The 16252-nt window shown below is 43.9% G+C and overlaps 1 protein-coding gene across 3 annotated transcripts in view; it reads right to left on the bottom strand.

Moving 5' to 3' along the window:
• Nucleotides 1-15340, bottom strand: part of LOC129815425 (kinase suppressor of Ras 1-like) — a 34799-nt gene extending 19459 nt beyond the window's left edge. For all 3 annotated transcript variants that reach the window (XM_055869248.1, XM_055869259.1, XM_055869267.1), the window contains exons 1-2: nt 14850-15340; nt 2053-2193 (exon numbers count right to left, since the gene is read on the bottom strand). In XM_055869248.1, coding sequence (XP_055725223.1) covers nt 2053-2193; nt 14850-15059 — 351 coding nt within the window. In that variant the 5' untranslated portion in view covers nt 15060-15340. The remainder of the gene's footprint in view (nt 1-2052; nt 2194-14849) is intronic.
• Nucleotides 15341-16252: the final 912 nt, after the last annotated feature.

Genomic DNA, 16252 nt, shown 5'->3' with positions numbered 1-16252 from the left:
CACTACATTCCTAAAGAAATGAATGTACTTTTTACTCCATATATTTTCCCTGACACCCAAAAGTACTCATTATATTTTGAATTCTTAGCAGCACAGGAAAATGGTCCAATTCATGCACTTATCAAGAGAACAAACCCGGGTCATCCCTTCTGTCTCTGTTCTGGCGGACTCACTAAACACAAATGCTTTGTTTGTAAATGATATCGGAGTGTTGGAGTGTGCCCCTGGCTACCCGTGAATAAATAAAAAACACACAAATTGTGCTGTCTGGTTAGCTTAATATAAGGAACTTGCAATGATTTCTGCTTTTACTTTTTAAGTATATTTAAAACCAAATACTTTTACTCAAGTAATATTTTACTGGGTGACTCACTTTACCTGAGTAATTTTCTATCAAGGCATCTTTACTTTTACTCAAGTATATCAATTGAGTACTTTTTCCACCACGGGTCGTGAAAGGCTTGTTATTATGTTTGGTGGAATTGCCCATAGTTGATATGCTGTAAGTGTGTGAATGAGATTAAAACATGAATACACACATTGAAAAATTAGTTGGCGTCGGCTATTCAAACACAAAAGAGGTATGGCAGTGCCACTCACAGTCCTAGATATATCAAAAGCCTTAAGAAACAATTTTAAAGACAGAATAACACAATCAAAATTAACAAGGGCTACTTATATACAGGTTAATGTGTTTGAGTGTAATCATGTTGGCCTTAATGGATTCAGAATAAAATTGATTCACACCAACAGTCTTTATAGGCATGAGTGTTGTACAAAATTCTGAAAATATGCCTCAGTTGCAAAATTCTTATTGAAAGGTAATTTAACCTCCATCAAATGTTATTATTGCAGCCAAATTTGATTTTGGACACCATATTGGATTTGAGGCAAAATATCATGATAATCTGTGATTGCCCCTTTGACTTAATTGCAAAACTAACGGCTAAAGATACAAAATCCTTTAAGGAACCTTGGACCCCCCCAAAAAGTAATGTTGATGTCTAAGCCAACTTGTTTTCCTTAGAGCAGATTACAATAGCTACAACATAAAAAATATGTTACTGTATGCATTTCTGTCAGGCAGAACAATACAGCAGAGAATGAGAGCAAATTTGACTTGGAAAGTTGTCTATTGAACAGCTTCCAAAAAGTGAAGTTTGGAATACAAACTTCATATGCTGTGTGTTTACAGGTCTATATTTCCAAAATCGGTTCACAGGGCACTGACAGATCACTCACTGGCCAATGAGTAAAAATAGAGCAATGATGAGAGCTGGGGGGAGTGAGAGCGCGATGGATTAGGGGTGGTGCCGTATCTGGGGTCCATCCAGAGTGTGTGGAATGTGACGGGAGCCTCTCAGCCAAAACAACACTGGTAAGTAGACAACAGAGCACCACTCTCCTCTGACCTGCCTCCTCCAGGCCTGGCCATAGCTTGTATCCAGCCTGGCTGGCTGGGACAGCACATGCCTGAGGGACCTAATGAGAGCTGAGGACATGCAGACACAGAGCAGCAGCCAACAGGGGTCTAGCCTCTCTGTATGGGCTCCTGCAGTGGATTTCAGACTGTTGTATTGGACTGTAAAATGGTGAGTCAAGGTCACACACAGTAGCAGCCTGTTCTCTGAAATGTGTTAAACATTCCTGGTTTGTGGCTTCAAAACTGAGACAAAAAATGCATCATCTGCCATTTGAAATCGCTCTTGGTTACAACAGTATAATTTCTTAGGACACTAAATTGCATGATTTAAGATCCATGAGGCTGCAAACCCACGAGACTTGGATGGCTATATTCCACATTTGCTATCCTTACAAACAATCCTTTCACATGAAGAGTCACATTTAGGCATGTAATTCCCCATACAGCATTCAACCAGCACAATTTATTGCAAGATACTGCTAGAATTGATCAGACCTAAACATTAGTGCTCTATGACAAGGAAGGAATGGGTTAATCAGAGTCTGTCATTACAAAAGAAGCCCTGTACACATACTTACATTTGCACCAACATGCACACACACACACACACACACACTTCTAAAACCTACCTCTATGAGCTCAGGTCTCAGGTTGACGGTCCGCAGCCAGTCCCCCAGCCGTGGGTAGCTGTCCAAGGCCTGAGGCCTCTCTGTCTCCGGCACTTTCTGCTTACACTGCAGCTGCTTACAAATGTACTTCATCAGCTTCACCTGCAGGGGGAAACAGAGAGGAGCACCAACAGAGAAAAGAGGGGCAGGTTAGTGTGATGATTTAGAGCACCCGTTCTGGCCTGCAGGATACCTGCTACTCTTCACTGTGTTGTCAAGTGTGTAGTTTAGTGTGACAGGGAAATATAGGTGAATTGAAAAAAGCCATGAGCCCATTAGACAGTGGAAGCATAACTACAGAAATTATGGTATGCAAAATGTGAATGCACAATCGTTCTTTGCGGAAATAGTACATAGTAAACATTAAATACCAGGGATACATTCATTGAAATGTTAATCATTCCTTTTGCTCTGATTATATGATGATTATATGATGATTATATGATTATATATGAATTACTCTATGTGCGTTATACTTCCATAACTATTCCTTGCATATTCAAATCATTGAATAACTGATTAACTAAACAGAAAACCTACCATAGACAGTGTACATATTAACTGGTAAATGAAAGCCAGAATAAGACGGCCACTGACAATGTCAAGTCATGTTTATAGCATGGGCTCGGTGCTGGAGATTTAGCAGATGCAAAGCCCCTTGTCAAATATTGGACAAGGACAAAAAAAAAAGAATCCTATAAAACAAACATGGCTGCCCCAGAGACAACGAGGTAGCGTGCTGTTCTCTTTTATTTGTGGACTGTGGTAGAACACTGGGGAGATGAACCAGCACCAGACACACACGGACACACACCGTTCTTCTGGTGCTTTCTCCTAGAACATGAGGAGAGGCCAATCTGACACAAATTATCCAATCACGCAGACACATTTATTTATTCTACAACGTGGCATTTCTCCTCCATCCATGTTCCCACACAGGCAGTCAGAAAGCAGGGCTGTCAAATAGATATAAATAGCTGTTATTATATGGAAGGGAACAGCGAGCTGGCCTTCTCATGAGGGTGTCTGCACCGCTGGCATGACAACCAAGTGTCATTTGAACATTGCAGCAGCTGAAAACAGGAGAACAGTGACATCACAGTCCTGGGAGACACAAAGTTCACAGTGAGGCTAGCAGACAGCCTCTCAGACATCACATAAAAAATACCCCCCCCCCGGGCTTTTGTTTTTCTAGGTGCTAACCCAGGCATCACATTGTTCTTTCATCTGTCTGTCAGGACCGTGGGGTCCATCTTTTATATTGAAATATGTAATAGGCTGTTCAAATAATAAACAATAACAAGTAGGACACTTACATTGCAGAATGTGTGAAAGCACTCCACCATGATCCTCTACAAACAAACAGAGCGCTGGCTACCACATTCATTTTCCAGCTCTGCAGAGAGGAAGCTGCAGAGCGGCAGGCTGGACACAGAGACAGGCAGCTAGGGGTGAGGATCTGCCCCTCACAACCCCCTCCAACTTGCCTATCTCTCTGTCTTTCTACATCTCTTGCCCCCTTCTCTTTGTCTCTTCTCCTCTGGGTCTCTCTCCTTCTCCTTTTCCCTCCCTCTCTGAGAACAGGTTGTGGCAGCACTGTGTTGTGGTGGCTGATGATGACGCAGGGAGCAGTGCATACTGAGGGGAGAGGAGAAAGGATGAGGCCTGTGCTGCTGACATCAGGGAGGAGGGCTCACCCGCAGAGATGGCCCTTTCACCAGTGCCCAGGGGAGCAGCTCGCTGACGCACAGCACGCCCTGTTACCATGCAGCTGCTGACCATAAAGCCAGTCATCCTTTTCACACACACACACACACACACACACACACACACACACCAACCTTGCCGCCACGCCCCCAGCCACCTGTGTCTGCTAATCAGCACTTTAATGACTGAAGCCTCAGTCACTGACATGCCAAGTCCCCCCCCCCCCCCCCCACACCAAGCTGTCCAAGGCCTGACATGCCCCCTCACCTGATATCAGATGTACTGATATACATCACAACATCACTGCTGTGTACCATCCAAACAGCACACCTGACACTGCTGCCCTGGTGGTGATTGTGCAAATGAACACTGGGATATCAAGTCTTTGTATGGGACATGACAGTGGAAAAAGAAAACAGATGAGGGACGTGTTAAGTTAATGACAACAGTCTGAACATACAGTGGTCTGTGATTTAGAACTTGTTCAGAGAATTCTAAACTAGAGCATTACCACGGCATGAATAGAGCAACATTATAAGGACACAGCAGGCTCCAACCCCTGCCCCAGCCTTCCCAGACCACTACCAGATACAGTGGTCCTATGAGTAAATCTCCCAGCACTATGGTATTAGTTTGCACTGGCCTTCTCAACTAAGCGTAGCGCTGGGCTCCAGTATACGGTCTCCTTATCTCCCTTTCCATCTGAGTGTCCATTACAGCAGGCTGCAAGCAGCACCACGCCACACCACCAGGTATCACTCCACTATACCCACCAGTCACCTCTCAGGAGCCGGAGCAACAATGAGCAAAACATGCCTTTTTTTTTAGCTCATTCACTCACACTCTTGTAGTACACACCGCTCAGAAACATGCTCAGCCACACTATTCGGCGAGAGAAAATGTGGCCTTGGGATTTAAGAGGCAGCTTGGCTCGGCGGCAGCGGTTAACAAAAGCCTCTCCACTGCAGGCGAGAGGAGACAGTAGGGGGGGAAGAGAGAGAGAGAGAGAGTGAGCGAGAGAGCGAGAGCATAGCGGAAGAGAGAACAGGAGAGAGGGCATCTGGATGAGGACCTAAGGAGGCGTCAGGTCAGGTGTGGGTGAGGACGGGGCACATATTAACACCTCACCCCGGGCCAAGGGGCTCTCCATAGACCCCTCCAGCTCATCGGCTGCCAAATGCCAAGCTCTAAATTGTACTGAGTGCATAGATTGCCCTCATCAATAAGCTCAATTTTCATTCTTCCCCTGGTCGTGTGACTGGGAGAAATAAACACGGCCTATTTGGTATTTTAATGACATGAAAAAGTGTAGTAAAGAGAGTTGACTTGAAGAGAACTTGATATGATCTTTAGAAGCAACGAACTCAGGGACCGCAAAGGGAAAAGAGACAGAAGGCCATATATGAATGGGAAGCAGGATCTTCTTTGTGACTAGACACATTGAAGCCTCAATAGTACCATGACCACTGAAGGTAATAGTATTTTACTGAATCACTTCAAATATAGACTGCCTGACAGGACTGGTTAAAGGGAACCCTATCCTATTCTATTCATATATGTTACTATGCCCACTCAACTCTGCATACTGACCCACTGTGTCTGGACTGTGCCCATTGTTTTAGGTGCAAGCATTTGACCTTTGAAGTTAGCCAATTAGAAGAGCTCATGCTGTGGGTTGACAAGAGAGCCAGTAAGCTTCTTCTTCCCGACAACTAGCTCTCTTCATTGTATCTATGGGTCTTCCTTTAGCGGAGAGACCGGATGTAAGCTTTAGTTTTTAAGCTCAATATTACTTTTCCATAGAGCAGGAATGAGACTGCATTATAATGTAGACTTCTGTCAGCACTTCTCTCAGTATACCTTGAATGGTCATGAAACATGAGGTACAACAGTAGTACAGGAGTGAGTAGGGCGGCAGGTAGCCTAGCAGTTAGAGTGTTGGGCCAGTAACTAAAAAGTTGCTGGTTCGAATACCCGAGTCATACATTTTATTAATGGTTTCCCTTCTTATTGTTCAACTGTGAGTTGCAGAGACAGCAGTCTCATTGTGGAACATGACGTTGTGTAGTTGGGCACCAGAGACACCTGTCACGAGCACCACACATTCACCCACACACCACAGGTAGATGGGGATCACGCAGGCAGCACAGTGAACAATACACTGGTGCAAGAGTGACGTCATGTTACCTAGCAACCTCACTCCAGAGTCGTCAGCAGCATTTTGTAGAGTGGGATTTTCCCATAGACATGAAACACAGAGGGCCAGACAGTACACATCGACTTGCAATATCCATTCAAATTACACCTCAGACTAGAGACAACTGCAGTTTCATACTATTAGATTTTTAGGTAACATCTGAATGACAGCTCAATTCCTATAGAAAGACAAAAAGCTGGAGTAGCGTTGCACCATTCTACAGTTATGTGTTCAAATAGGGTTGTATTACTGAGTAACTTAGTGGGATTCAAAATGTACCAGTTAGATTTAGAGACAGATTCTCCAGTCAGTCTTGTGATCAGTTAAGGAGGATAGAACTCATGGACTCAGACTGGAGCCTGGTGGGGGATGAGGTGGTCTGGGGGATGAGGTGGTCTGACTAGCCCCAGATCCCACCTGTTAGTCTGAAAATGGAGATAAAACAACACCATGGAAATGCTTTAATGCCTTGAGGAGATGAGTGACAGCCAATATGAACCAGAGAGCAGCCAGAAAGACACCAGCACACCGGTCTGACACAGGGGACAAAGTCCTACTGTTCCACTTGTTTCCTCCAAATTCAGCTAAACCGTCTTGTACTCTAATAAACGTTGGATGACAGCCTTACATCGACATCTTTACCAATGACATCAATGCCTCTCTGCAGGAGAATTGTGCAATATTTATTTTACCCCAGGGAAACAGAACTTAGACTATGAGAAGGTAACAACAGATTTCTCCGAGCTAAAACATTTGGAGTCATCAGTGGTAAAAGAAGACTTCCACGACACTTAGCAGTTTCTATTGTCACCTGTATTACGTATCATTATCCTTTGGTTCCCTCAGAACTGTACAGCAGTTAAGGCCTCTACCGTCTGTGGTCAGTGTTCTGAATCTTCCACCCAGAAGCCCACACATTTTAAAGATGCAAATTAATGTAGAAGTGTTTAATTGTGTCTCTTCCAAAAAAAAATTGTGTCTGTCTTTATAACTGGAGGAGGCACAAGAACACATCACTACACAATAGTATCACCATCAAGCACACAGGACCATGTGAAAGCTTTGTTGTGGATTGTCTTTACGCTTATAGCCTCATCTGTCCTTATCTGCTGGCCCCATGCTGTCCATGGTAGTGATATTAAAATGTGGGCGCCCGGTCAGTGTCACCGTGTGCACTGGGATCAGGGTAGACGCAGCAGCACTGTGCTCTGGGAGATAATGATCATGGAACATTAAGGCCTTTGTAGTGGGCCTTAAATGTTAACAAAGAGCTGTAACGTGTTGCCGCATATTAAGCAGCCCCTAGGTAATAAAAGGAAGGTGCCACAAATCACACCGCCCACCACCATGGTGACACGATGGACAGAGGCACAGTTATGGGTGGTGCAGGGAGGGAGGGTCACGTGACACAAGGGCTATGTGACGGTGCTGAGCGCCCATCACCCTGGGTGACTATCAGAGACAATGGCCCGCTGCGCTGACCCCTTCTCTGTCATCACTGGGGCTGACTGACCCCACAGAGAGGGGAAGGGGCTGGCTGGCGGCTGCCATTAATCCTCTGTCCTTATGTTTTAGGTCAGTCCCTGGCCTGCTCCAGCCACCGCCCCAGCTCTCCAACAACACAACCCTGGCCAAAGCATGGACTACACACACACACACACACACACACACACACACACACACACACACACACACACACACACACACACACACACACTTCTTCACAGTTCTTAAAAGGTCTGTGCAGTTAAGAGTGTGTACAGTATAGAGAAAGACACAATATCATTAAAAGTGATGTACTGTAAGTGCAGGTGTGCTCCATCTAGATCTGCAGTATGATAACCTACACCAGTCAGTGGCACACAGCTCTGTTCTGGGAGCCATTTCTCAAATGCCTGATACTAGAGTTCCGTAGAGGTTTTTGCATGTTATCTCCTGGTATAGGCTACATGTAGGCGTCTCAGGAAATACAACACAATAGCACAACCTAGGGCTTGCATTTGCATCAAGCCCCTGAATCAAGTGTAGCCTCATCGCATCAATTAGAAGATCATTGTGCAGTGTTATGGGTTACACATTGACATGAGTGAGTTAGAACAGCACGGGGGCGAGCTAATGACTGTCTTCCCCTGAGTTACATTTGAAACCAAACATGCATTATTATCTAACCAGGCAATTCCCATAGAACTTTGAGTTGGTGTTGTATCATTCTCTAAATCGGGCCTCCTAATTCTCTTTTGTGCTGCAGAGAATTTTGGAATTGACATTAAACTGAATTCAATTGAGAAACATATATAGAACCCTTCTAACAAGAACGAGGAATAGGGACTGTTCCTTAGTGCACATGAGTAATAATAATATCTCTAAAGGCTGTTAGTATGCAATTACAACGCAACTACAGTGTTATTACACAGGTATAGGAGCAACTGCTCTCCAAATATAATACATGCGATCTGTAAATAATGAATGCTCTCACCAAATCTAATAATGTCATATCAGGTTCCCACTTCAAGGAAGGAAGGAAGGATAAAAGAAAGGAAGGAAGCTTGTTTGAATAGGGCAAAGAAACCCCTTGCAGCCTACTTTAAAAAATGTATGCAACCTTTACTTAACTAGCCAAGTCAGTTAAGAACACATTCTTATTTTACAATGTCGGCCAAACCCGGGCCAAACCCTCCCCTAACCCGTACAACGCTGGGCCAATTGTGCGGTGCCCTATGGAACTCCCAATCATGGCCGGTTGTCATACAGCATGGGATCGAGCCTCCAGCACTGAGATGCAGTGCCTTAGACCGCTGCACCACTCGGGAGCCCATACAGCCCTCCATACATTGAGGAGCCATTTCATGCAAATCCTCCTTTCCTATTACACAAATAGTGCAGACTTCAGAATTACCAGACAAAGAGCAACGCTGCATCCTCAATACGTTTAAGTATAGCTCAAAGGCTGCCTGCTGGGCTAAAACCACCATGATTTCCACACCATGCAAGCTGACTGCTGGATTACACAGTTTGCTTTACCAATAATAAAATAGGAAACAGAAATAGGGTGGTTATTGCTGCAATCATTTGCTTGTGTGTCTTCTGTGGTGATAGCCATATTCTCCCCGGTCGTCTCCTAGGCCTCTGACAGACACAGCGGTTGCCATGTCAAACGAAGCAGCCCAGCTGATTTGCTTTGATCTCCCCCCTTTCCTCCCTGCTCTCCCCTCCCAGCACGTCATTTGATTTTCTTACTTAACAACCAACACTGAAAATGCGTAGGAAGAATGTTGCCTAAATATAGAAACAGCCACAATAGCTTACACCACAAGCCGCAGAGCAAAACTCTTTCCAACATCATGAGAAGACAAAACAGATAATGATGCATGTCAAGCTGCTGATTGGTAGGTAGGCTCAGGGATGGATTATCTGCACATAACATGGAGATGCATTCATCCAAAAGACTCATTGATGAAAATTGATATCAAGAGACATGAATTAGCTACAGCCGGTAAGCTATCAACTCTGTTCAAGCTCTTTAAGAGTAAAGTTTCATGTACATACAGTGTCTTCAGAAAGTATTCACACCCCCTGACCTTTTTTCACATTTTTGTTGTACAGCCTGAATATAAAATTGATTAAATTGGGATTTGGTGTCACTGGCCTACACTGGCCTGTCAAAGTGGAATTATGTTTTTAGAAAATGTAGCAAATTAATAAAAAATGAAAAGCTGAAATGTCTTGAGTCAATAAGCATTCAACCCCTTTGTTATGGCAAGGCTAAATAAGTTCAGGAGAAAAATGTTTGCTTAATAAGTCACATAATAAGTTGCATGGTCTCACTCTGTGTGCTATAATAGCGTTGAACGTGATTTTGAATAACTACCTCATCTCTGTACCCCACACATATGATTATCTGTAAGGTCCCTCGATCGAGCAGTGAATTTCAAACACAGATTCAACCACTGCCTCGGTTTTCCAAATCCTCGCAAAGAAGAGCATCTATGGGTAAAAATAAAAAAGCAGACATTGAATATACCTTTTGAGCATGGTGAAGTTATTAATTACACTTTGGATGGTGTATCAATACACCCAGTCATTACAAAGATACAGGCGTCCTTCCTAACTCAGTTGTCGGAGAGGAAGAAAACCGCTCAGGGATTTCATCATGAGGTCAATGTTGACTTTAAAACAGAGCTGAATGGCTGTGATAGTCAACAACTGAGGATGGATCAACAACATTGTAGTTACTCCACAATACTAACCTAAATGACAGAGTGAATAGAAAGAAGCCTGTACAGAAAATGAACTATGTCCTGAATACAAAGTGTTATGTTTGGGGCAAATGCAACACATCGCTGAGTACCACTCTTAGTATTTTCAAGCATCATGTTATGGGTATGCTTGTCATCTGCAAGGAAAAGAGCTTAGCACAGGCAAAGTCCTAGAGGAAAACCTGGTTCATTCTGCTATCCAACAGACACTGGGAGACAAATTCACCTTTCAGCAAGACAACAAGCTAAAACACAAGGCCAAATATACACTGAAGTTGCTTACCAAGACAACATTGAATGTTCCTGAGTGGCCTAGTTACAGTTTTGACTTAAATCTGCTTGAAAATCTATGGCAAGAATGAAAATGGCTGTCTAGCATGTCTAACAACTAACTTGACAGACCCTGACATTTTTTTAAAGGATTATGTGCAAATATTGTACAGTTCAGATGTGCAAAGCTCTTAGAGACTTAACCAGAAAGACTCACAGCTGTAATCGCTGCCCAAGGTGATTCTAACATGTATTGACTCAGGGGTGTGAATACTTATGTAATCAAGATATATTAGTATTTTTCATACATCTTCTACAAATGTTAGAATTTTTCTTGCACTTTGACATGAGTATTTTGTGTAGATTGTTGACAAAAAAAGACAACTCCATTTTAATCCCACCTTGTAACACAGCAAAATGTAGAAAAAGTCAAGGGGTGTGAAAACTTTTCTGTCACTTGAGGCTGTTTGGTAGAAGATTATTGGGAGTGGAAATCCTCTCCTGTCAATTACTGCTTAAGTGTAACAGTCAGACAAACTGCTTCAGAGCCACAGAGAGACAATGACAGGGAGACATGGCAAAGGATAGGCCAACATGGAGACAGATGGGTCAGGTGTGTGAGAGGATATCATGCTTCAGACAGGGATTAGTGTGTGAAAACTGAAGCACCACCTTGCGGTACTCCACTTGGAGAGCAAAGCACCATTATCTTTTCACCGGCAAGGCACACTGCAAAAAAAACAGCCATGGTTGGAGTGCCATAATAAAGCTCTTTCAGTAAGAATCTAATGTGAGTTCAAGCCTCTTGATTGCGCTCAAGTGAGGGTCTCTGGGAGAGACACCCCTGTTTAGCACCACAAGTGTGACAGCCACTTTCACCCATCGCTATTCACTTCTCTCATTCATCACACAAATTAACTGAGCCGTTAGGCCATTTAGCTGTATTGACAATTTATATTTTCCACTCTGCTGTCGTACACGGTACTCATGGGAACACTTGTGGACCGTTTTGGGAGTGTCAAGCTGAGACAGGCTTGTCTGATTTCTTCCAGTTAGGATTTCATGGTCAAGTCCAAGACAGATCCGGGGGACTTGTGGTTAACAGCCCCTCTCTCTGTTCCAATTGTCACTACAATCTTCTCATACAAACAGATGGGTGGGATTCAACCAGATGGTTATGGCTTTTGTACCTGTGAAATACTGTGACTAAAACTAGCACGTAAGTTTGATGCTGTAATACTACCCAGATTCTTACAGCACCCCCACATTTGATTGGTTCAGGGTGTGTGTGAAGATGGGATCAGGGCATGGACAGCCTGGAGGAACGTGGCTTCTGAATGACCATTTCCGGGTTTAAAGTCCTTTTTCTTCAGCGATAATGAGCCCTTACCAGTGAATCCTGAATGAACAGGAAGCCTGGCCCAGAGTGAAGGAAGAAATGAAAGTGGCAGTTTGAATGGTGCAGTGATAGGCCTACTGTAGAAAGCATATATCACCCACTCATTGTTTTCTATTTCTAACACCTACTTGAGGTCTTTCTTTGTCCTGAAACAGGTTAATGAGAACTAGTGATTCAGTCCAATAACCACTCAAATAGACCCAGCCTTTTAACAACTCAAATGTTGAAGAACTACGAAAAGTAACTGCACTATTCAAAAACATCTGGGGCGGCAGGTAGCTTAGCAGTTAGAGATGCGAGCCAGAAATGGAAAATCTTCCAGGAAGTGAGCTGGCAACCAGAGATTTGCTGGTATCAAATCTTAGATGCCATTGGCTGCCGTTGTGCCATTGAGCAAGGCACTTAACCTCCCATGACAACAGCTCCCCAGACGCCAAGTGTGGCAGCCCCCGCAATTCTCCAAAAACCTGTATATGTACCTCACCATTCCAAGGTTTCTCTTTATTTTTTACTATTTTCTACATTGTAGAATAACAGTGAAGACATCAAAACTATGAAATAACACATTTGGAATCATGTAGTAGCCAAAAAAGTGATAAACAAATCAAAACATATTTTAGATTCTTCTAAGTAGCCACCCTTTGCCTTGATGACAGCTTTGCACACTCTTGGAATTCTCTTAACCAGCTTCACCTGCAATGCTTTTCCAACAGTCTTGAAAGAGTTTCCACATATGCTGAGCACTTGTTGGCTGCTTTTCCTTCACTCTGCGGTATAACTCATCCCAAACCATCTCAATTGGGTTGAGTTCGTGTGATTGTGGAGGCCAGGTCATCTGATGCAGCACTCCATCACTCTCCTTCTTGGTCAAATAGCCCTTACACAGCCTGGAGGTGTATTGGGTCATTGTCCTGTTGAAAAACAAATGATAGTCCCACTAAGCCCAAACCAGATGGGATATCGCAATGAAATGTTGCCCAATTGGTAAAGGGACCTAACATGTGTAAGGAAAACATTCCCCATACCATTACACCACCACCACTAGTCCGTACCGTTGACACCAGGTAGAATGGGGCCATGGACTCATGCATGACGCCACAGGAACCGGGATTTGTTGGACCAGGCAATGTTTTTCCACTCCTCAATTGTCCAGTGTTTGTGATCACGTGCCCACTGGTGCCTCTTCTTGTTTTTAGCTGATAGGAGTGGTAAAAGGTGTGGTCGTCTGCTGCAATAGCCCATCCGTAACAAGGATCGACGAATTGTGCGTTCCAAGATATCGTTGTGCACACCACTGTTTTACTGCGCCAGTATTTGCCTGTTTGTGGGCCGCCTGTTAGTTGCATGATTCTTGCCATTCTCCTTCAACCTCTCATCAACTAGCTGTTTTGGCTCACAGGACTGCCGCTGACTGGATGTTTGTTTGTTGATCGCACCATTCTCGGTGAACACTAGACACTGTCATGCATGAAAAACCCAGGAGACCGGCCGTTTCTGAGATACTGGAACTGCCACGCCTGACACTGACGACCATACCACGCTCAAAGTCGCTTAGGTCACTTGTTTTGCCCATTCTAACGTTCAATCGAACAGTAACTGAATGCCTCAATGCCCATCTGCCTGCTTTATATAAGAAGCCAGGGCCACGCGATTCACTGTCTGTAGGAGCAAACTATTTTTGTTAACAGGTGGTGTACCTAATAAACTGGCCACTGAGTATATGTATGCGTGTCTTTCGGAAGGGTTGGGTTAAAAGTGAAAGTCAAATTTGATTTGGACCTTTTGTGCAATTGACCAATTAAGTGATCTCAATCTGGAGTGGAAGAGTAGTAGCATGTGCTTCCCTCAAATTCAAACACCAACCTGAAAATCGTATTCAGATGTTTAGATCATGCATATATCACTGATATCAGTATTTTATTTAATTTGCATGCAGAGTATGGCTAGATTTATACAATATATATTTGTGTGTGTTGGTGACTGAATGCAGGCCGGACCAATGTCACGACAGTATTCTCACCTATCTAAACCCACAAACATGATATTTCTGTATAATACAATTTCCCTATTCTATTATTCTTATGATAATATTTTCCCAGTGCATACTACAGTAAACTAGAGCACGCTACCATATTATAGGCCTAAAGACCGGAGCCTATACGTAGGCCATCACCCTATGCACAATTTAACCCCTGGTTGGTTCATCAGAATTGTTTACACATGCTAACCAAGTCATCCCCGACACGACTGAAAATCATTTGGATCCACAGACAGGTGCACGGAACGCAATGCTCTGCCATTTAATTCAGTGAACACTGTCAATATCGACACCTTGGCCTTAATTGGCTCAGAGTTATGGTCGGGGAATCGATCAGGATTATTGGCATGAGGGGTGTTTACCATTGCCGAGAAACGCTCTGCCATTTAATTCTGCATTTTGTCTTGTACCCAAGCTTGGCTTGTCTGATGCAGAAATGCGGAATAGTGACCAATAATATAATGAAAATAAAAAGAGGAAGACAATGCCATCATGAGATTGATATGAGGAATTTGGCCCGTTTGATTTCAACTGCACCATCAGCTAACGTTACATTGCTGCAAAATATCCGGGGTTCCAGACAAATATTTAACCTACAGAAAGAGGTCACAATAATAACCAGATAAACGTCAGTGACAAGTCTATTTATAGCATATCAATAGCCTAGCCTATGTGGGAAGTCACAGTATATATAGTATGTGTAAACATACGATTATTCTTTAAATAATCATGCATAGCATCGCGCAATACAGCTGCAGTGTATTGTGCAAAAGGAAACTGATGGGGCGCCTCGCATACAGACACCAAAGAGCTGCAGCCCAGAACTGAGCTGAACATACATGACTCCGCAGTTTGGACCGCAGTATTTATCCGTGTTCAGTAGTTAATTACCTCTAAAGTACGTATCTCTTGCTGTGTGAGGTCGTTGGACGCCGCGCATTTCGTCCGGAGCCCCTGTAAACTGGATATGGAGATTTCAATCATGTTCTGGATGAGTTCGCATTGGTGTAGAGCTGCCATCGCTGCGCCACCGCCACTATCCCTCTCCGACTGCTCATCACTCTCGACCATCTTTCCACCTTTCTCAGACACACTATCCATTCCTCGGCATTGGGCACGGGTTTAGGGGGTAGATGCAAACTGTAAATGTTCAAATGCACATGCACCAACGACGCAATATTATTGAACTTAAATGTCTCAAAATTCGGACAAAGCAATAAAAATAGCTCGATATCAATATCCTGGTTCAAAGCAATCCAAAGTCCAACAGTGCTCGGGTTGTGTATTCTGCCCGTTACGCGGAGACTCAGATCTCTCCCTCCCTGACAGCTCTCGCCCAGGCTTTCACCGTCTGTCAGCTGTTGGAAACATCATGGGACGCGTTGCAGTTTGGGAAACGAAGTCCTTCACTATGGCTGGGCACCGCTCTCTCTCTCTCACACACACACACAAAATCAATTTGAGTTGAAATATGTCGCTCCAGAGAATAAGGGATGATGCCGAGATCCACTGCAGTGAACTACCTAGTCATATTCGAACAATATCACAATACTCCACAACCTGTGAACTTGACATGCTTTAACTGCAGAATTAGAACAAACAGCATTGTGGAGAGAATCATTGTGGATCGTTGTTCACTCTGGATCTGTAAGTACATGTGATGAGTCCCTGGAGTCCTCCTCTCCTGGCTCTGACGCAGCACTATGAGCAAGGCCTTGCTTTCCTCACATGTTCTGCCTGCATCCCATCTCAGGGTGCAGGGTTTACTCCATAATGTTATGTTAACTCTGAGTAAGATCCTCTCTATTGGCAACCTGTCCACAGGGCCGGAAGAGAGCTGGCCTCATCAGCACTCAGACCATAAGGAGCCGAGAGAGATAATGACAGATGGAGGGGTACAAGGCTAAGGATCAGAGAAGTTTGAGCTTCTAGTCTGGTGCATGTAAGCCCTTCTGAGTGAGACCTGTCCTGCAAAGCACCTGAAGGAGCATGCTTCACTCCACACTCAGTACATCAAGAGAAATCGCACAAAATAATCTATTTTGCCATACAACTAACTCTAATTAGTAGGCAGACATTCTGATACTCATCTTTTTAAAGTAATATCTTAAAATGCAGATAACAAGGTAACCCCCTCTAAGGTCCCACTCTCACCTTTGAGGTGTGTGACTGCCCTCCTCTTGCTAAGTGCCACATAGCAATGCTGAAGTCTAGAGACACACTGAGTGAAATCAACGTGTGTCCTGGCTTTGACTCAGGTGACTCTGCCGCCTTTTACGTCACCTACACACTCA

Source organism: Salvelinus fontinalis, chromosome 2 (assembly GCF_029448725.1).
Source record: "Salvelinus fontinalis isolate EN_2023a chromosome 2, ASM2944872v1, whole genome shotgun sequence".
Classification (NCBI taxonomy): Eukaryota; Metazoa; Chordata; class Actinopteri; order Salmoniformes; family Salmonidae; genus Salvelinus; species Salvelinus fontinalis.
Note: the sequence above shows the minus strand (reverse complement) of the source record. Positions and strands in the feature narration are given on the sequence as shown.